This window comes from Gossypium arboreum, chromosome 11 (assembly GCF_025698485.1).
Source record: "Gossypium arboreum isolate Shixiya-1 chromosome 11, ASM2569848v2, whole genome shotgun sequence".
Classification (NCBI taxonomy): domain Eukaryota; kingdom Viridiplantae; phylum Streptophyta; class Magnoliopsida; order Malvales; family Malvaceae; genus Gossypium; species Gossypium arboreum.
In genome coordinates this window covers 115,322,725-115,345,122 of record NC_069080.1, presented here as the reverse complement: position 1 = coordinate 115,345,122, position 22,398 = coordinate 115,322,725, and the positions used below count along the sequence as shown (strand labels likewise).

Sequence of the window (22,398 nt, the reverse complement as noted above, 5' to 3'; positions counted from 1 at the left end):
CGTGCTTGCTCTAGCCGCTCGCCTTCTTAAGCACTAACCGCGCACAAAGCAGAGGGAAATAATGTACCAAAAAAAACACTAGAAACACAAGGAAAAAAAAAAGGTAAAAAAGGAAGAAAAAATAATTTTCCTTTGAGTTAAGGGGAAAAAATAATTTTATTTCTTAAAAAAAAATCAGATAAACAGAGAAAATTCCCTTTCTTCTTCCTCTTCTTTTTGTTTGTCTAAATCCTTGTCTTTCTTTTCTCCTTTCTCGCGCCTTGGTTTCCTCTCTTCATTTGATAATCTTCTTGTTTTGATTCCTTTTTATTGAATTTTTTTCCCCCACGGAAACTGTTCACTTTTTTTTTTCCAGCAATGTGGTTCATTGGCCCAATAATTTCCGCTTTTTATTTCTCTCATTTCGAGCAGATTTTGTTATGAAAGATTCTAAAAAAATTATTTCAGTTTTTTTATTAATTTTTTCTGAATAATCAAGCAAATTGATAATGGATCGTGTTGTCGGTGGAAAATTCAAAGTGGGCAGGAAGATCGGAGCTGGATCTTTCGGCGAGCTTTTCCTCGGTAAATCTGTTTCTCTTTTCCTTTCTTTTTTCCTTTTTTTTTTACCTTTTAAATTGAAGTAATAATTAATCTGATTTACTGGAAATTTATTTTGGTAGGGGTCAATGTACAGACAGGGGAAGAAGTTGCTATTAAGATGGTATGAGCCTTATGTTTTGAAATTGAATTTTAATAAATATATTTTTTGTTAATATTTTACTGATTTTAGATATTGATATATGATCACCTGGATATAAGAAATTTCTAGGGATTAGTTTTACAATTCCAGTTTAGCTTCTTTTATTTGCATTACCAATGCAATCAGTTGGATTTTTAATATTCTGTGTGTGGAAATGAGTTTGTATAAGTTATCATCACATTATGAGAATGCGGGCTAATTTAGCTATGTATCTAGTCATATGGTAAGTGTGATCTTAAGAGATTTATTGGATCAGAACGTGCTTTTCAGAATGATTAACTTTTCAGTTGGTTGCTAGATTGGATCGAGTGGATGCTAAAATATTGAGTTGTAGACTCGTGATGCGTTGGAAAATGCTAATGAAAAACATAGATTTGGATTAAAAGATGTACTGAATTTTGGAATAGGGCTTTTTTTGGGCATTTTCAAGTTTTTTGATTGCTAAAAAGTGTGTAACCATTATGTCTGTCATCTATTTATTTATTTATTTTGACCAAATATCTCTTTCTAAAGCTTGAGGTGCTATACGTAGGCTGAAATTTTTAGAAATGTAACTAGACTGAGAGTTGTTGCTTAGATGTTGCAACAGTGAATGCATTCTATAATGAAAAGTACCATTTTCTTCCTGAAAAGTTAAAAGTGAATTCGGAATGTGTCTACGGATTCCTACCTTAATCTCATTGGATTTTAATCATCTTTAGCCTAAATTTTTAGGAACCTGTGAAGACCAAGCACCCTCAGCTTCACTATGAGTCAAAGTTGTACATACTTCTTCAAGGCGGAAGTAAGATTTTGTCATTTCCTATGCTGATTGTAAACAAGTATAGTGAGAAAAAATGAACACGATGTGAAAAAAAAATTAGCTAAAGTTCATTGTTCTTTTTCTTTATTGTTTTTGATGAAGCTGGGATTCCCTACCTCAAATGGTTTGGAGTTGAAGGGGAGCATAATATTATGGTTATCGAGCTTCTAGGGCCAAGCCTTGAGGACTTGTTCAACTACTGCAATAGAAAGCTCTCTTTGAAGACAGTTTTAATGCTGGCAGATCAGTTAGTATGTTTACCTGTCTTACTGGAGAAATTGTTTTTCTGCCTATTTAGCGTCAAGTGTGATGAGTTATCCTATTTCTGTTACCTTCAGATTAACAGAGTTGAATATATGCACTCAAGGGGATTTCTTCACCGTGATATAAAACCTGACAACTTTCTGATGGGTTTGGGACGAAAAGCAAATCAGGTACATCAGCTAAATGCTTTCGCTTTCTAGTTAGATGGTGGAGTGCACTCATTTGAAATTTTATCATACTTCATGGTTGGTGGAATAGAGAATAGTGGAAATTAAGATTATCTAATGCAGTTGTGCCTTCAAAGAGAAAATTATTGTGTTTAAAATTTTTTACACCCATAATTTTAGCAGTTAATAGCTTCAGATTACTATAAGAGATTTTAAAAAGGAAAATTATTGTGTTTTAAAAGTAAACTAATCCTTTTTTTCACGGACACTGTGAGCTTCAATAGTTCAATATCCGATACCATGGTTAACTGAGAAGTTGTCTGCAAGATCTTGTATTCTGGATGCATCGGTGCGATTTTCTTTTGTGAAGCTTTCACATAAGCATTTTTGCATCTTAAATATGGTGCACTTATTTGGTTTAACGAGGAGTTAATTTGAGGTATTGAAATAACTTGTATGATAGTAAAATTTTATCATGATGTCCTCTTTAAAGTTTTAAAGTTGCCTTTCTTTATCTTGAGCTTTATTAAATATTATACATGTCGATGCCATAGGTCAGTTTCTGATTTTTTATTGATGTGTGTTTCAGTTTCTCTTGCCTGTACCAATAGTTGATAACTTGTATATTCCCAAAACTTATTACAGCTGTATTTACTTGTTATACAGATGGCCATTACTAAATGTCTTGACTTGCTGCTAACCATTGCATCAATTTTGTAACAGGTGTATATCATTGATTATGGCCTTGCTAAAAAGTATAGGGATCTTCAAACTCATAAACACATACCATATAGGTATGCATTTACCATTTGTTTCTTATCCATAATAGTTTTACAATGAGTCTTGTTTCCTGTTGTTCCATTTATCTAGTTTGTTTATTAGCTGTTTGTAACATGTTTTCTATCTGAAAGGTAGATATTTATAAACTAGAAGCTAATGAGTGGTGACTCTTCTTGAAAACGATAGCATCTAGCTAAACAAGCTAGAGAAGGCAGGTCACTAGGGTACATTGGAAGTTCTTGAACAGTTGTGTGCTGCTTTTACTTGCATTCGTTTATGTTCAATTGCTTGCATGCTGCTTTGAAATGTCCAGAAAGTGATCACATTTTGGCTAGCATCTAGGGTTAGTTTCAATTGTTTATCTGAGTGGTTGTTTATCTATTTATTCTCTGTGTTTGATATATACTTTGAATTTTCTATTTTCACAGAGAGAACAAGAATCTTACGGGCACAGCTCGATATGCAAGTGTTAACACTCACCTTGGAGTTGGTGGGTAAAGTGCCACATTAGTTATTTTGTTGTTGCCTGCTTATTCGTGTTAGACATGATGTAAATTGTGCAATCTAATTGTTTCTCAATTCATGTGCAGAGCAAAGCAGAAGAGATGATTTGGAATCACTTGGTTATGTGCTCATGTATTTCTTACGAGGAAGGTTATAACAATATAGGCACTATTCTTTTGTGTATTCTAAATTTTATGTGAAAATTATTTATCATTTTGATGTTCTTAAAATTTTTATATTGCTGGAATCAGCCTTCCATGGCAGGGCCTTAAGGCAGGGACAAAAAAACAGAAGTATGATAAAATCAGTGAAAAGAAGATGCTAACTCCTGTTGAGGTATTATAAGTTTCAACTTGTCACTTTATAGTTTAATGCATGGAATTCATATTGAAATCTAAAACGGAAGGCTGGCGGGATTACCCTGTCACTACGCTTCCGTCATTCTTGACTAATCACATAAAATATGTGAATCCTTCCTTTAGGTACTTTGCAAGTCATATCCATCAGAATTCATATCATACTTCCATTATTGTCGTTCATTACGCTTTGAAGACAAGCCAGATTATTCATACTTGAAGAAGCTTTTCCGTGACTTATTTATTCGAGAAGGTAAGAACCAAACATTATAGTTTCATGTTTGAAATACTTTCATCATATCTCCAGCTACTACTAGAAGTTAGGAGCTGTTTGTATCTTTTTGTAATGCCCAAAAATATTTGTAACTTCTGAATACCCTAGTCTATGTGCATCTTAACACAGCCACTTCCATTCAAAGCATGACCATTTCGAAGAAGCAATTAGAAGATGGGTTGCTTTCTGGGGAACTGATGACCTACCTTTCTAGTTTCTTCTGGTCATGTGTACAGTCATTTAAATGTATCAGAAACTTTGCACAGATTGGTGGTTACTGTGTCATAATTACTTGTACCCAAATATCAGTAGCTAACTCATACACCTTGAAATTGAGTTAGGCTTTTTGTACACCAACTCCTGTCAAAATGCATTTGAAACTGGTGAACACAGTTATTACAAAATCAATAATGTGTCTGTGGGCTTATTCTGTTGCTAGCTGAAGTTAGTTTTCCTGCTTTCAAGTTGTCCGAAAGCATGATAAGGTGACATTCCTATATATCATGAAAAATCATCATTTGAGAATATTTCTTTGGAGGCTGGTGGTTGGCAGTTTTTGACCCGAGGTTGTTTTTTTGACAGGATATCAGTTTGACTATGTATATGACTGGACTGTACTCAAGTATCCTCAGCTCACCAGTAGCTCTAAACAACGGGTCAGTGTGTGTCAACCTTGAGCTGTACATTTCTCCTATCTCAGATTATTCTTATTTGCTTTATCATGTCTTTTCAGCCATCAAGTGGAAAAGCTGCTGTAAACACTGGAGCATCTGCTGAAAGAACAAAGAAGCCATCAGGTGTGCTCTGTTCTCTTGAGAGATTGTAGGGAGAGGGATATACAGTTATGTCGTGTTATTAAAATGTTTAGAACTCTAAGGGTGTATTTGGATTTCTTGATTTGCGTAGTTTTCTAGAGTTCCTTATTCTAGATACGATTCTAAATTGCAATTATCATGCTCGAGGCTTGGGTACTTAACTTTGCTGATCTACAGCTGGGTGATTCAACATGTTTCTGGGCTGTTACTTTGTGAAAGAAAAAAAGTTCTTTTGTTGTAAGTGAATATTAACATTTTCCCCCTCTTTGCCTTTGCCGTTTTTGGCTGTAGGACGAGAAACACGGGATAGAGTTTTGGGTGCTGCTGAGGCATTTACTCGGAAAAATGCTTCAGGCAGTGGACATCTCAGTGATCATTCAAAGCAGAAGGTATCAGAGAAGGCATCACCATCAAAGGATACGGTATGCGTCCACTGCCATAAAATTTAAATTTTTTGCTCTCAGTTATTGTTTGCTTATCCATTTTCCATCTGGATCTGAACCTATTTCATGGAATATACTCAATACATCTGTCCGTGTCTTCTAGTATGAGGTTTGATATCGAGTTCATAATCATCGGTCTAGAGTTCATCTATTATTCAAAAGTCTGTTCTGAATATCTCTCATGGTTTTCCAGGATAATGATTCTGGAAGGGTGCGAACTTCTTCCAACCGGCCTAGCAGCATGTCCAGGAGGGCTGTTGCCTCAAGCAGCAGGCCAGCCTCTTCTTTAGGGCCCAGCGATAGTCGATCAAGTTGGCTTCTCTCAGGTAGCAGTCGCCTCTCCACAAGCCAGAGAGTCCATTCAGGGTCAGAGCAAAAATCGTCTCTCTCCCGAGCTACAACCTCAAAAGGTGTCCGTGAAGATCCGAATCAGAGCTCTGAGCACCGTTTGAGGTTTATGGAAAAGAGGAAGGGGTGATTGTCCCAATTGGTAAGAGAGAGAGGGAGCACTTCTTTTTGGTATAGTCCTCATATTCCCATCCCAATGGAAACGTATTTCTTGCATGCATGATGGGGTGTCGTCACTGCTAAATTACATATTTTTTGATGGAAAATGTCATATTATATATATATATATATATTATGATCTTACCGGTTGTCATGCTATGTTGTTGTAGAGATAATGAAGAGAAAGATACAATGATATTCGATCCAGGCCTTGTTTTTGTTTTTAAAAAATTATGTTCCTACCTATTTGTTAAATATTTATTCATGGCTGGCAATTTCTGTTCCTACTTGTCTTCACCCTATTAGGAGTTAATTAATATGTAATTTCAGTATCTGTAACTCTTTCTTTATTCTTAAGTTGTGGGGATAATAAATGAAATGAACACATCTCCGTTTTTCTTCCTTTATTTTTTTAGGTTATGTTGTGTATAAGTTTGGCTTGTTATATTAAATGAATTGTTCATTCATAAAATATATGAGTTTGTCAAGAATAATAAATATAAACGAAGAAACAAAACATAGATTAAAACATGAATCAAGATAAATAGTTTTAATGTTTTAGAGTTTTAGGCTTAATTTGGTATTATTTTTAAAAGTATTTTTGGGTTAAATAAAATTTTCTAATTTTATTTTTGGTTAAAAAGTGTTTCGAAAAGTATTTCTGAAATGTTCAAAAGTATGTATTATTTTATTTCAACAGTATTTTTTACCTCAAAAGTGAAAACAATGTTAAATTCACCTTTAAATTCTAAAATTTTGTTTAGTCGCATTTAATTGGGATAATGACACATTTTTTCTTGTATTTTAATAAAATTATCAATGTGGTATCTCTACTTTTTAAAGTACCTGAATTTTAATTTCTGTCTATCAATCTGGTGGCGGCAACAGTGGCGCGCGGGTTCTAGGTTGAATGGAAGAAAAAGATGAAAATAATAGGAAAAAAGAAAGGATTTTACTAACCTAAATTTATTTCTTATTATATTTGAAGTTAAAGGTATAAATCAAAATTTGAAAAAATTGAATTAATTATGAAATTTTGTAGAATAAAAATAAAATAATTTTGTTAAAATCATTAATATATCAGCTAAAAATATTAATATATTTGATTATTTTACCAATAAAGGCCAATTTCTAACTTTATTTACAGAAATGAACTAATTTTTTTATTATTTACCGAAAATGGCTGAAAATGACAAAACGCGTCCAGAGCGTTTTTGGGTAAAATTTCAGCCAAACGAGCCCTTGGGGGAGCGATTTTACCACATCAGCACAAAACGCACTGACGTGGAAACTTTTTGCTGATGTGGCAAAATCGATCCCCCAGGGGCGTGTTTTGCTCCGTGTTTTTTTTTCTCAACATCTATTTGATTTTTTTGACCGTTGGGGTGTCCAATGGTTAAAAAAAAAAAAATCATATAATCCCCTCCTATATTTTTCACACAATATTTCTTTAAATTTTGACAAAAAAGCTCTGAAATTTCTCCCTAAATTTCACAAAGCTCTCAAATTTCTTTTTAAATTTCTCAAATCTCTCTTTAATTAATTATTTCCTTTAATTTTTTTCTAAATTAGTATTATTTTTTATACTTTTAAAAATATTTGATCATGTTAGCAATGGCTGAGGAATTAATTTGTCTCGATTATAAACATATCTCCGTCGAACAAATGAAAATGGTAAGGGTTAATTTTAATTTTTGAATATTATTTAATTTTTTTTCATTTATGTAATTTTAATTAATTTTTATTTTATATTTTTTTATAACAGTCTGTAGATCGGGTGTTACAATGTTATATTCATAATATGTCTGGTCCTCCATCACCGTTGATAAAAAATTACTTGAGGGAAGCGGGTTTTTGACACGTGGCCACTATAGGCTGGGGATGCAAGTTGGACCCGAAACTCACCAGTGCGTTAACAGAGAGGTAAAGACCCGAGACGCACACATTCTATATTCCATGCGGAGAGTGTACCATCACTTTAGAGGACGTACAATTACAATTGGGATTGCCGGTGGATGGGTCCGCACTCACCGGGTCCGTTCAATCTGTTGATTGGGGAGCTATATGCTATGATCTTTTGGGTGCAATTCTGGATAATATTTACGAAGGTAGGATCGAGATAGGCTGGTTACGAACACATTCTCGAAGCCGAAAAATGATTCGACTGAAGTATAAAGAATACGATATGCTCAGGCATACATCCTTGAGATGATTGGAGGTTACTTGATGCCGAACTTGTCACGAAATCTCATACATCTGAGGTGGCTGCTGAAACTCATTGATTTTAGAACAGCTGCCGAATTTAGGTGGGTCTGCCATGTTGGCAACATTGTACCAAAAAATATGCAGGGCGATGCCACCAAATAAAGCCAAAATCAGAGGTTGCCTATCACTACTACAATCATGGGTTTGGTTTCGCTTTCCATTTTTACATCATCGAGTGAACCACCTATATACATTCTCATTCATAACGAGGTAAAATTTATATTTGATTTTACAATTATTACATAAATTTAAAATAAAATTGTATACTAAAAATTTATTTAATTAGGTGGAACCATTCGGCGAGTTATGTTGGAATACTTACCGCTCTTAAAGATATACAGCTTCTATTAGACCAACGATCGGAAGCGCAAATAAGTATTAAATAAAATATATATACATAAAATAGTCGTTTCATGTTTAGTATTTAGTATTATGTATATAACTAATATTTTTATCACGTTCATATAGTTTCGATGGACACCATACGAGGATCCGACAATTCGGGCAGTAATTCCGGATGAATTCTTTCAAAATCTGAACATTTGGCATGTTAAGGTCCTATTGGTCAATTGTGCTACAGCTGAGATGCACCAAACGGATAGAATGTTGTGGCAACTTAGATTCTAACAACCAATTCTCGAGGCGCCTGAGGTGCTCGATAATGAGCACAAAATCGACTTACGGTAATCGAATATGAATTGGCCTCTATTCTTCTCAGAATATATCAAAATTTGGGAAAATCAGTATGATCATATACCTACTCGTGAACCGATCATCATTCTAGAGTTAGCATGCGCGCCGGATTACATGCCATGGTTTAGGATCCATTACAAGCCATATTTACTATCGGAAGAGCAAAGGTGTCGGCAAATCCATGTCAAAAGGGAACGACGGTGCCCTTTAAATCTAAGGAGAAAGGATGACGACACGGGCCCATCAACAGTGCCCACATAATCATCAAGCCCAATGCCTCAACCGACAACACCCACACCACAGCCCCTTCAGATTATACCAGGTGTGTATCTTAGCCCTTATATGTTTTTTTTTCCCAGTCTTATAACAGGTTGGAATGCATGGCCTGGTGCATCTCCTTTCTCAATGACTCTGAATCAACCGATGATATATAGGCCATCGTCGCTAGAGGGATCACATTAGGCACCATCGGGGAGCTTATCTCATTACCAATCTCAATCACCTTATAGGATTCAAACACCTCCGTTGTGGGTGATGCAAACACCTGTATATTCTTTATTCTATCAAGGTGGGTCATCCTCCCAACACCCACAACTGGAGCAACCACAACCCCCGCCAAAAACTGAACCAATGAGGAATCCAACACGTAATCGCCTACCACCCTCATGTGGCACTAATTCCGACTGACACATACATTGATTTTTTAAATATATTTGTACAAACTGTTTTTATATTATTTCATTTAATAAAATAAAAGTTGTTTTTAATATTTTAATAGTAAATTATTTTATATTTTTAATAAAATAGAAGTTCTTTTTGAATAAGGTAATAGAAATAATGTAATATAATTTCATTACAGCAATTATCAACTATTTCGGTTTGGATATGATCAAATTGTATGACCAGACTCCCCTGGTGTTATTACAAACACAATTGGACAACTAGCAATAGCTGATGGGTATATCTAGCATACATAAACGTACCGTCAATTTGTACAAATTACATAAATGCGTCCCGGTATTGTTTAAAGCTCCAGAACATACACTTGGACACTTGGCATCCACAGAGAAATCAGTCATTGTAGTACACAAGGGCTGTTTCAAAGTCTGTTATACAACCTGGGACGTATCTCTCCAGCACATGACATCATTGTTACATCTCATTATATGAAGCATCCCACCTACTATGCATTTTTTCCAACGCCTTCTGCTTAACTATACAAACCTTGCGGTAAGAGGGTGTATACCTCAATTGGCTACGAATATTGGCAATTAAGACCAACACAGAAGTCCTGGGATCCGCCTTCACCACCGGTAGTATTAAACTAGTTATCATATTTGAATCCATCTTGGGATGATCTTGTGAAACACCTGTCAACGAAGTGCGTTAAATAATACAACATTAAGTAATAACATTATTATTCAAAAACCCTAAACACCCAGTGATACTGTACCGGCAACACATGTATGTGGACCTTTTTACTTTTTTATCTGCCACAAGCCTTTCTTTTTCCTAACCGAAACCATGATTTTCCATGAACATGTATTGTCTTGCACTGCATACTTGGCTTCGAATTTCTCAGATTTGGATTTAACCACGTTGTAATTAATCCCATGATTGATGCTATATTGCTTTAATACATTAAGAAAACTATCATTACTGGAAAACTCCTTACAAACTTTCAATTCACCTGAATTCAATGACGAACTTGTACAGTCACGCTTTCTGTTTGGTAGATATGGAAACTCTAACACATCATTTGCCAATATATCGATATTATGCATGTGGGTTGGAGGCGAGTACGCCCTGAATCGCGGATATTTTTCTTTTTCATCTGAACCTCCTTCAACGTCTTTAGGTTTGGATGGAATAGGCTCCGGTTCAGAAAATAATGCTACTTCTGCACCACCGGGGCCAAGCTCTCAAGGTGGATCTACATCGAACTCATTATCCAACCCACCATCATCTGCAACGTACGAGGTCCCTCGCCGGTGGACGTCATAGGGAGTGCATCATCCCTTCTTATGAACACTTTGCAACGTCCCCAATCAGATATGGATTGCCAAACACTAGAAGTTGATGTCATTCTCTAATACGTATTTCCAGCATCGAACATCGACCCACCAATGTGTATGTTCCATCCACTAACCGAGTGTTGTATAGGAGTTATGTATTCCATACTGCCACCAAATATGGGCGCTTTCACGTTCTACCTCCCACTAACAGAGTGTCGGATAGGGCTCATGTATTCCTCTCAAACAGCAGTAGATGTTGTAAGAGTATGCCCAAAGATCAATCACGAGATGGTTGTAATAACATACTTGGTTTATCATGTTTATTAATAATAAGGCGTTGCCATTATTATTTCAGTTTCTTTTCTGTATGCATAAATAAATTGTTTTATAATAATGTCCTGAGAATAATATGATTATTCTTAAAAGATTCTTAGTCAAGTATTATTGTTGGCTAGGACAATAATAATGCATTAAGACTAACATGTAGTTGATTGATGATAAAGAGTTGTCATTGATATGGAGTGTCAGAATCAATGCATGAATATGTGTGTTAGAGAACAACATATTGGATTGACCAGCTATGAGTATGTTTCTTGGATTATTATGTAATTGTCACAACATTACTCATAGTGATTAATATGTATATGATCTTCATACTTGAGATCATCTTTATCCCAACATCGTGAGTTGTATATTTTGATACAGTCAAACAAACATCGTAACTAGTTGTTCTATAAAGACTGATGTTGGATATACCACAATCTATGTTGAGGGATATAGTTGATCAATATAGGATAAGTCCCTCCTACATAATGGGAGTAATATCTCAGGCCACTTGATTGAGTGAGGCTAGAAATGCATGGCCATGCTCAAATAAGTTGATATGAGATGTCATACTTATTTGTGTATCATAGTCTACTCAAGGTATCAAGAAACATGGGATGGACTATGCAAGTGTGACTATTCCATGACTTGTGTCCATTCAAAGATATAGGACTTAAGGATTAATGCATGAAAGGTTAATCACAAAAGGTTATGTCGAATCATGACTTCTTGTAACTTAAGTAGCATTGATGCATTGCTAGATGCCACTCATTGTTTGTAACATTAGATTCGTTCTAATATTACTGCTAACGTTACAAGAACCTATAGGGTCACACCTTATGGTTGAAATGAACGAGGTAAAACATAGTTGGTATATTGCTTGGTTGTCATATGAATTAAATTAATTATAGAATTAATTTAATTGGGCAATCAAATTGTTGAACATACTATATGTACAAGGATGTTGTACACATAATCGTAACATAATTTTATTGATATATGAATTTAGTTAGTATATAAGTTTAAATAAATATAGTTATCGAAATCTTTATTATAATTAATGCAATTATAATTTTTCAATTAAACATTATTATATTTATTTGAATGATAATTATTATGTTCGGATTAATTTTAATGAATTAAAATTCATTATAAATATATACCAATTAAGAGGGAGTTATATATAGAAAGGGTAAAAACCCTAAAAAGGATATATAAAAACTAGCCCGAAAATATACAAGGTGGTCTAGCAGCCGTTTAGCAAAATACTCAAAATAGTTTTCTGGGATTTCTACCGTTTATTGTCAATCGGGTGGACTACGTAGAGGCCGACATCGGAAAAGGTTGCGGCTTGGTTCGATAGTGGTTCAGCATTCCTGTTGCCTAGGCGTCGTTGTCTACTCAGATTGAAGTTTCGATAATTTTGAAACCCTTTTTATCACCCCAATTCGTTCCTTACACATGGATCCTTGGTTTAGATCGCCGAAATGTTTTAATTATTTTATTTTTTCGCTGCGCCTTAGAGGCACCGGCGTTCCAACAGTGGTATCAGAGCCACTTGTGTGATACAGGCTCGGGTTTAAATACTTGGGTGATGCAATTGTAAGAGATGCATGTTTTAATTTTATTATGTTTTTCTATTTAAATCGTTTAAGCAGAATCTGATGATTGTTCCTTTCGATAAGTGATTAAATGTTAATCATGATGTTATGGCCTATTCAGTTTTATGTTTTTACTGTTAACTTTAAGAAATCTGTGATGAAGCAGAACAAGGAGCTGGGTCAACTATTCAATCAAATGATATTGAGCATGTTTCCCATCGCAAAAAATGATAATAAATCTCGTCGTTAATATTATTATAATAAATTATAATAAAAAAAATAGAGATTAATTAATGAATTCATTAGTGAGAGGTAAACTCCCGACCATGTCTTGAGCAGTTACATATCCGGGACCCTTGGCACAAATAAAGGCGTTACGAGTTCCATACAAATTCCAAAATACAACTCATTTTATTTCAACTATAAAAACCTCACTTTCTTCACTTTCTAATATTAGTATTAGAAATCCCTTCTTCCACTCTGTCCCGAAGAGTAACTAGGACAAATTCAGTCACGTTTTCATGTTCCAATTGAACACTTTCCATTTTTGATTATTCTCAAAAGAGAAGATTTTTTTTTCTTATTCTCGCTTGCTGAACCTTTGTTCATGTTTATTTTCGTAAAATAATAAAATAATAAGATTTGGCTCAGGATTGCCCATTTTTCTGAAACTTCTTAATCTTTTCATTCAATTTTATCTGAAGACACAAAAGAGTGAAAATCCGAAAGCTCTTTGTTGTAGTTGTAATTATAATGCCAAAAAATCAAGTCGAATGGAAGGGTACATAGACAAGTAAATCCCTTATGACACTCCTTTAATTTAAGAGGATTCAGCATTCGAGGGGAAGTAGACTACTCAAGAATTTCACATTTCATTTATGTCCTAATTTTGAGAGGAATCCTCTTTTCGACTCTGACTCTCCCACTCCGGTCGTTGCTTTTCTTTACATTACGAAGTAGTCGCTTGGCTTGACCACTCGAATTTTCGATATTCCTTTTATTTCTCATCAAACGAATGGCATCGGCATTTACAATTTCGAAGAATGATTCATCGGCCGATGGAGCAAGGGTTGTTCTGGTATGAAACCTCAAGGATTAAAATCCTAAAAACACGATTATGTTGATAAAAGTTATCAAATCGTGAGGTTTCATTTGACTGGGGTTTGCGGTTCGTACCGCGAGGCTTCGCCCCGCACCTCTGGTCTATATCGCCCCCGCCTTCAGATCCCCATAATCTTCCAGTATGTTTTGTAATAAATAAAACTTAATGGGCCATAAAAAGGTTGAAAAGATATTTTAATATTTCACTTGACAAAAACGTTGAATGATATATACTATTTTTGAAATGCACGGTGTTTGAAATGCATAGTTATAGCCCGATGACCCATTTGATAAAAGGTTGTAATTTTATAAATACGGCCTGCGTGTCGTGCCTTACTACTATTCTTTTGTATTTCTCTTCTCATCTTGCTCCCTCATATGTAAAACGAGTTTCTAAATTTTGTAATTTGTAAAAGTTGCTGTGGACTAGACGAGAAGGAAGATGGGCCTACTAGTGTGGATCGACAGCTTGTGAAACGGTTGACACCTTTAGGTTCCCTTTTGGTTCTCCCATTGGCTTGGGTTGAACCATCATAGTTTATGGGCTATAACTATTGCATTTATTTATTGCTTTACTTACTCATGTATGAGATGCTATGGATGTCTAAAGCATGCAAATTTGGTAATAATAAACCCCATTAATTGATGAGATCAATTAAAAGATTAAATGGACTAAAGTAGACCATAATTGGTGAGATGTAACACTCTAATAAAATCCCTCTATTAAAATATTAAGTCAACATGGCCTTCCAATTTATGCCCTCGTTAAGGCCTCGATCAATACTATGTAGGTTTTGCCAAAACGAAGTACTAGATTTATCTTGGTTAAACGCGAAGAATAAACAAGTGATATTCACTGGTTAAAAATTGGTTAATGACTTAACTAGGTTACTCTAATAGGATTAGAAACCTAGAGGCAAGTAATTTGGATAAATCATAAGATGATTAGAACAAGAGTTGTTCACCAAATTGTAGGAGTTACATATGATGTAATTAACAAGTGTTACTTACCTAAATAACCATAATCTTGAGAGTAAAGCCAAAGCTAACTTAAGAGGAGGTGAAATATGGATCCTTAACCCACTAGAAATACTTTTAAGAAAGTCTTTCTGAAATTAATATATGAGGGTTATTAATTTTGAAATAAAATAGTGGGAACATCATTTAATAAAGTTCTTTTAATGATTGATATAAACTTGGTAAATTTATTCACACGCATATTTTATTGTTGTAGATATATTATGGATGCAAACACTAACACACTCTCATTACGATCGATCCTTGAAAAGGACAAATTGAATGGTTTGAATTTTCTTGACTGGTTCCGTAACTTGAGGATTGTCCTCAAACAAGAACGAAAATTATATGTCATTGAAAAACCACTTCCTGGTGAACCACCGGCTAATGCCTCGAGGGCTGATAAAGATGCTTATAAGAAGTATCTCGATGAAATGGTAGACGTTGGATGTCTTATGCTTGCCACTATGAATCCTGAGCTTCAAAAGCAACATGAGGATATGGTTGCTTATGATATGATCGAGCACCTGAAAAAACTATATCAAGGGCAAGCAAGGCAAAAGAGGTTCGATATCTCTAAGGCCCTATTCCAATGTAAGCTGGCTGAAGGAAGCCCAGTAGGACCTCATGTTCTTAAGATGATTGGTTATATTGAAAGCCTATCTAAGCTTGGGTTTCCATTGAGCCAAGAGTTGGCCACTGAAGTTATTCTACAATCGTTGCCGGATAGTTACAGCCAGTTTGTCCTCAATTTCAATATGAATGAAATTGACAAGACACTGTCACAGTTGCTCAGTATGTTACGAACTGCTGAAGGCAACATGAAAAAGGTTAGACCCAAGCCCATACTGATGGTCCGTAACAACAAGGGCAAGGGAAAGGCTAAAGTCCCGACAAAGCCCAAAGGCAAAGGTAAGCCCAATCTTTGAAAGGGAAAGGCTACACTAAAACCTAAAGGTGGGGTGTCTAAGGAAGGAAACTGTTTTCATTGTGGTGTGACTGGACATTGGAAGCGGAACTGCCCTGTCTATCTTGAGGAGATCAAGAAGGCCAAAGTAAGCGGAACGTCTGCTTCAGGTATTTATGTTATTGATATTAATTTATCAACTACTACTTCTTGGGTATTAGATACTGGTTGTGGTTCTCATATTTGTACTTCTGTACAGAAACTACAAATGAGTAGGACTTTGGCTAGAGGAGATGTGGACCTGCGAGTTGGAAATGGAGCAAGAGTTGCTGCATTAGCTGTGGGAACATATACTTTATCTTTGCCTAGTGGACTTGGTTTAATTTTAGAAGATTGTTATTTTGTGCCCAGTTTGACTAAAAACATTATTTCAATTTCTTGTTTAGATAAAATTGGTTTTGAGATAATAATTAAGAATAATTGTTTTTCCTTTTATCTCAATAATGTTTTCTATGGTTCGGCACAATTGATTAATGGCCTCTATATTTTAGATCAAATGAATCCCATTTACAACATAAATACTAAAATATCTAAAATAAATGACTCAAATCAAACTTATCTTTGGCATTGTCGTTTGGGCCACATAAGTGAGAAACGCATCTCCAAACTCCATAAAGATGGTCTCTTGGATTCATTTGTTTTTGAACAATTTGAAGTATGTGAATCTTGCTTATTAGGAAAAATGACTAAATCTCCTTTTACTGGTAAAAGTGAACGAGCTAGTGATTTATTAGGCTTAATACATTCAGATGTATGTGGACCAATAAATACACAAGCCAGAGGTGGATTTCACCACTTCATTACTTTCACTGATGATTTCAGTAGATATGGGTATGTTTATCTCATGCGCCATAAATCTGAGGCCTTTGAAAAGTTCAAGGAATTCAAAAATGAAGTACAAAATCAACTAGGCAAAACTATTAAGACACTTCGATCTGATCGAGGTGGAGAGTATTTGAGCCTAGAGTTTGATGATCTTTTGAAGGAATGTGGGATTGTCTCACAACTTACTCCTCCTGGTACTCCTCAATGGAATGGAGTTTCTGAAAGAAGAAATCGAACTCTATTAGACATGGTTCGATCCATGATGAGTCACGCTGATCTACCGACTTCCTTTTGGGGACATGCACTTGAAACAGCTATTTTCACACTAAATCGTGTTCCATCTAAATCGGTTCAAAAGATTCCATATGAGATGTGGACTGGGAAACGTCCCAGTATGTCTTTTATGAAAATTTGGGGTTGTGAAGCTTATGTTAAACGTCAGACGTCTACAAAGCTTGAACCCAAATCTGAAAGGTGTATCTTTGTAGGGTATCCGAAAGAAACCAAATGATATTATTTCTTTAATCCCACTGAGAACAAAATGTTTGTTGCTCGGACTGGTGTCTTCCTAGAGAGAGAATTTGTTTCTAGAAAAGGAAGTGGGAGAAAGATTGAACTTGAAGAAATTCAAGAATCACAAGATACCATTGAACCAGAGATAGAACAACAACAAATTCCACAAAAAATTGAGGAACAAGTAACTGCTGTAGAAACACAACCACCGCGTGATCTTTAAGAGAACGCCATGCACCTGAGAGATATGGATTTCTCATTACAACGCATGGTGACATTCTTCTTATAGATCAAGATGAGCCTAGGACTTATCAAGAAGCGGTGGTAATCCCAGACTCTGAGAAATGGCTTGAGGCCATGAGATCTGAGATGGATTCCATGTATGAAAACCAAGTTTGGACTTTGGTTGACCCATCCGAAGGGGTTAAACCTATAGGGTGAAAGTGGGTTTTCAAAAAGAAAACCGACATGGATGGTAATGTACAAACATACAAGGGGCGATTAGTCGCTAAAGGTTTTCGCCAAATTCATGGTGTTGACTATGATAAAACCTTTTCTCCTGTAGCTATGTTTAAATCCATCAGGATCTTGCTCGCCATAGCTGCATTTCATGATTATGAAATCTGACAGATGGATGTCAAAACAGCTTTCCTTAATGGGAAACTTGAAGAGGATGTGTATATGACACAACCTGAAGGTTTTGTCGATCCAAAGGATGCTGGAAATATATGTAAGTTACAAAGATCCATTTATGGATTAAAGCAAGCTTCTCGAAGTTGGAATCTTCGTTTTAACGATGCAATCAAAGAGTGTGGTTTTATCAAAAATGAAGATGAGCCATGTGTTTACAAGAAAGTTAGTGGGAACACAATTACATTCTTGGTACTGTATGTGGATGACATGCTTATCATGGGCAATGACATACCTACCTTACAGTCTATTAAGACTTGGTTAGGAAGTTGTTTTTCTATGAAGGACTTGGGAGAAGCCACTTACATTTTAGGAGTCAAGATCTATAGAGATAGATCAAGACGACTACTAGGTCTAAGTCAAGGTACATATATAGATAAAGTATTGAAAAGGTTTAATATGGAAGAATCTACGAGAGGATTCCTACCTATGAGACATGGTATTTCACTCTCGAAGGAAATGTGTCCTACAACTCCAAAAGAAAGAGAACGCATGAGTAAAATTCCATATGCTTCTGCTATTGGATCTATTATGTATGCCATGTTATGTACCCGTCCAGATGTCTCATATGCCTTAAGTATGACGAGTAGGCACCAAGTAGATCCCGGTGAAGGTCACTGGACCACAGTCAAGAGTATCCTTAAGTACTTGAGAAGAACTAAAGATACGTTCCTAAAATATGGAGGTGAAAAAGAGTTAAGTGTAAAAGGTTACACTGATGCCAGCTTCCAAACCAACAAGGATGATTCTCGATCGCAATCAGGTTTTGTGTTTTGCCTTAATGGTGGTGCTGTGAGCTGGAAGAGTTCAAAGCAAAGTACAGTAGCCGATTCTACAACAGAGGCTGAGTATATTGCAGCTAGTGAGGCAGCAAAAGAAGCGGTTTGAATCAAGAAGTTCATTACTGAACTAAGGGTTGTGCCTAGCATATCAGATGCTATAAAACTCCGATGTGATAACAATGGAGCTATTGCACAAGCAAAAGAACCCAGATCTCACCAACGATCCAAACATATACTTAGGCGCTACCATCTTATTCGAGAGATTATCGATCGAGGGGATGTAGAGATATGCAGAGTACCTACAGATGATAACATTGCTGAACCCCTGACCAAGCCTCTGACACAGCAAAAGCATGATCGTCACACTAAGTCACTTGGTATTAGATATATAAGTGATTGGTCTTAGTGCTAGTGGGAGATTGTAAGAGTATGCCCAAAGATCAATCACGAGATGGTTGTAATAACATACTTGGTTTATTATGCTTATTAATAATAAGGCGTTGCCATTATTATTTCAGTTTCTTTTCTGTGTGCATAAATAAACTATTTTATAATAATGTCCTGAGAATAATATGATTATTCTTAAAAGATTCTTAGTCAAGTATTATTGTTGGCTAGGACAATAATAATGCATTAAGACTAACATGTAGTTGATTGATGATAAAGAGTTGTCATTGATATGGAGTGTCAGAATCAATGCATGAATATGTGTGTTAGAGAACAACATATTGGATTGACTCGCTATGAGTATGTTTCTTGGATTATTATGTAATTGTCACAACATTACTCATAGTGATTAATATGTATATGATCCTCATACTTGAGATCATCTTTATCCCAACATTGTGAGTTGTATATTTTGATACAATCAAACAAACATCGTAACTGGTTGTTCTATAAAGACTGATGTTGGATATACCACAATCTATGTTGAGGGATATAGTTGATCAATATAGGATAAGTCCCTCCTACATAATGGGAGTAATATCTCAGGCCACTTGATTGAGTGAGGCTAGAAATGCATGGCCATGCTCAAATAAGTTGATATGAGATGTCATACTTATTTGTGTATCATAGTCTACTCAATGTATCAAGAAACATGGGATGAACTATGCAAGTGTGACTATTCCATGACTTGTGTCCATTCTAAAGATATAGGACTTAAGGATTAATGCATGAAAGGTTAATCACAAAAGGTTATGTCGAATCATAACTTCTTGTAACTTAGGTAGCATTGATGCATTGCTAGATGCCACTCATTGTTTGTAACATTAGATTCGTTCTAATATTACTACTAACGTTACAAGAACCTATAGGGTCACACCCTATGGTTGAAATGAACGAGGTAAAACATAGTTGGTATATTGCTTGGTTATCACATGAATTAAATTAATTATAGAATTAATTTAATTGGGCAATCAAATTGTTGAACATACTATATGTACAAGGATGTTGTACATATAATCAGAACATAATTTTATTGATATATGAATTTAGTTCATATATAAGTTTAAATAAATATAGTTTACCAAATCCTTATTATAATTAATGTAATTATAATTTTTCGGTTAAACATTATTATATTTATTTGAATGATAATTATTATGTTCGGATTAATTTTAATGAATTAAAATTCTTTATAAATATATACCAATTAAGAAGGAGTTATATATAGAAAGGGTAAAAACCCTAAAAAGGATATATAAAAACTAGCCCGAAAATATGCAAGGTGGTCTAGCAGCCGTTTAGCAAAATACTCTCTGAAAATAATTTTCTGGGATTTCTACCGTTCATTGTCAATCGGATGGACTACGTAGAAGCCGACATCGAAAAAGGTTGTGACTTGGTTCGATAGTGGTTCAGCATTCCTGTTGCCTAGGCATCGCTATCTACTCAGATTGAAGTTTCGATAATTTCGAAACCCTTTTTATCACCCCGATTCGTTCCTTACACATGGATCATTGGTTTGGATCGCCGGAATGTTTTAATTATTTTATTTTTCCGCTGCGCCTTGGAGGCACCGGCGTTCCAACAGATGTTAAAGTCGCAAATGCTTCATTGAGCGATGAAAATTGTACATATAACTCAATATAGGGTGATACGCTAGCGAGATGAGTCTGCACCATCACCTCTAAGCTACAACTACCTTTGATATTAAATGAGTCATATGTCACGGAATCAATCGAAGCACAAAATTGATAATTAATAGAAGAAACCCTCATTGGCGTCGTTCCAAAGATTTTGCGCCTAATTTTTTACAAAGTTCTATCAAATTTATGTTCTAGTTAAAAACCAGTTGTGTTGTGTTCTTCGATAAAAAAAACGCCGTTCTCGATGTCACGAATTTCATCATCATAGTAAATAACAGCACTAATACGTTCACTTATCTTCAATTTCTATTCTACTTAGCCTCTCCAATTTTTCTTGTTGTAACTTATGCAACCTGAGAATGAAATTTGGCTCATTTATAGCATAAGGCCAAACAAGAACTATTGTAGAAAAAGAGCATCCATGTGGGAGCTTTTTTCATCAATTTTGCTGACAGTGCATCCTATTTAAAGCGTTTTTAACATTATTTGTTCAGGACTGTTTTCTCAAAATTATTTTTTAAGAACTATTGTAGAAAAAGAGCGTCCACGTGGGAGCTTTTTTCAGTAATTTTGCTGACAGTGCATCCTGCTTGAAACGTTTTTGACACTATTTGTTCAGAACCGTCTTCTCAAAATTATTTTTTTAGGAATTACTGTAGAAAAAGAGCGTCCAAAGCTTTTTTCAGTAATTTTTGTGATAGTGCATACTACTTGAAGCGTTTTTGACATTATCTTTTCAGAACCGTCTTTTCACTGTAGAAAAAAAACAAAATCCTTATTATCAATATAATTTTTCCTAAACCCTAAACACAAATTTATTTTTTAAAAACTAAACCCTAATTTAATTAATTTTCTTAAAACTCTAAACTCTAATTTAATTACTTTATTTAAAATCATTAAACCCTAATTTAATTAATTTAAAAAATACTAAACCTTGATTTATTTTTTAAAATTCTTAAACTTTAAACCTAAATTATTTTAACAAAATCCTACTCCTACAACCCTAACCCTAAATTATTTTAACAAAACCATAAACAATTAACCTTAACCCTAACCCTAACCCTAACCCTAACCTTAAACCTTAAAAACTATAAACAAAAAAATTCTAAGGACTAAACATGCAAAACGCTCTAATCTAGAAAAACACGGAGCAAATCGTGCCCTTGGGGAAGTGATTTTGCCATGTCATCAAAGCGCTTCCATGTCAGTGCGTTTTGTGCTGACATGGCAAAATCACTCCCCCAAGGGCACGATTTGCTGAAATTTCATCCAAAAACGCTCCTACGTAGATGCATTTTGTCATTTTTAGCCCTTTTCGGTAAATAATGAAAAAATTAACCCATTTCTATAAATAAAGATGGATTTATATGTATGTTGAATATTAATATATGAAAATAAATTAAAAAGTATTTTATTACCGTTGTTTTGCCTTGTCTGAATCCTCAATTAATAAAAATATAAAATTCTTTTTGTACGTGTATTACGTGCCTATGCTTACTAGTGTTACATCGATAATTTTATGTAAATAATTATTAATTTATTTATAGTTTTAAGATTTATTTCAATTATAAATTATTAAACTTATATACGGTTTATTTTTCTGTCTTTTATTTGTATTGTTTTTTAATTATACACAAAATTTTAATTCAATTGTATGTATTTTTAAAGATAAATATAATTATTTGTATATATTAAATAAACGTAAAATGAGATTACATCTATGAAGCACGAAAATGTTGGAAAGCCTATCATACTGGTGCCGTACGGGTGTCCGACACGCCAAAAGACGTATACGACATGTTGGGTTGAAGGTGGCTGAAAGCATAATAATGATTGTAATAATCTCTATTCGAAAGCACGA

General features: G+C 34.8%; 1 protein-coding gene across 5 annotated transcripts; it reads left to right on the top strand.

Annotated features, from left to right (window-relative positions):
• Positions 1 to 5: 5 nt before the first annotated feature.
• LOC108474141 (casein kinase 1-like protein 10) lies at positions 6 to 6,033 on the top strand. 5 transcript variants are annotated; one of them, XM_053021494.1, is made up of 15 exons: positions 6 to 103; positions 479 to 564; positions 663 to 703; positions 1,457 to 1,526; positions 1,647 to 1,795; positions 1,883 to 1,978; positions 2,699 to 2,769; positions 3,184 to 3,245; positions 3,346 to 3,409; positions 3,511 to 3,595; positions 3,742 to 3,868; positions 4,472 to 4,545; positions 4,623 to 4,686; positions 4,996 to 5,126; positions 5,341 to 6,033. In XM_053021494.1, exons 2-15 carry the CDS (start codon positions 489 to 491, stop codon positions 5,623 to 5,625), a joined length of 1,395 nt encoding a protein of 464 aa, XP_052877454.1. In that variant the 5' UTR covers positions 6 to 103; positions 479 to 488; the 3' UTR covers positions 5,626 to 6,033. The 5 variants fall into 5 exon arrangements, with proteins under 5 accessions (XP_052877454.1, XP_052877455.1, XP_052877456.1 ...); XM_053021495.1 differs by having other exon boundaries at positions 38 to 564; positions 5,341 to 5,637; positions 5,825 to 6,033; XM_053021496.1 differs by having other exon boundaries at positions 52 to 103; positions 520 to 564.
• The last annotated feature ends 16,365 nt before the right edge of the window (positions 6,034 to 22,398 follow it).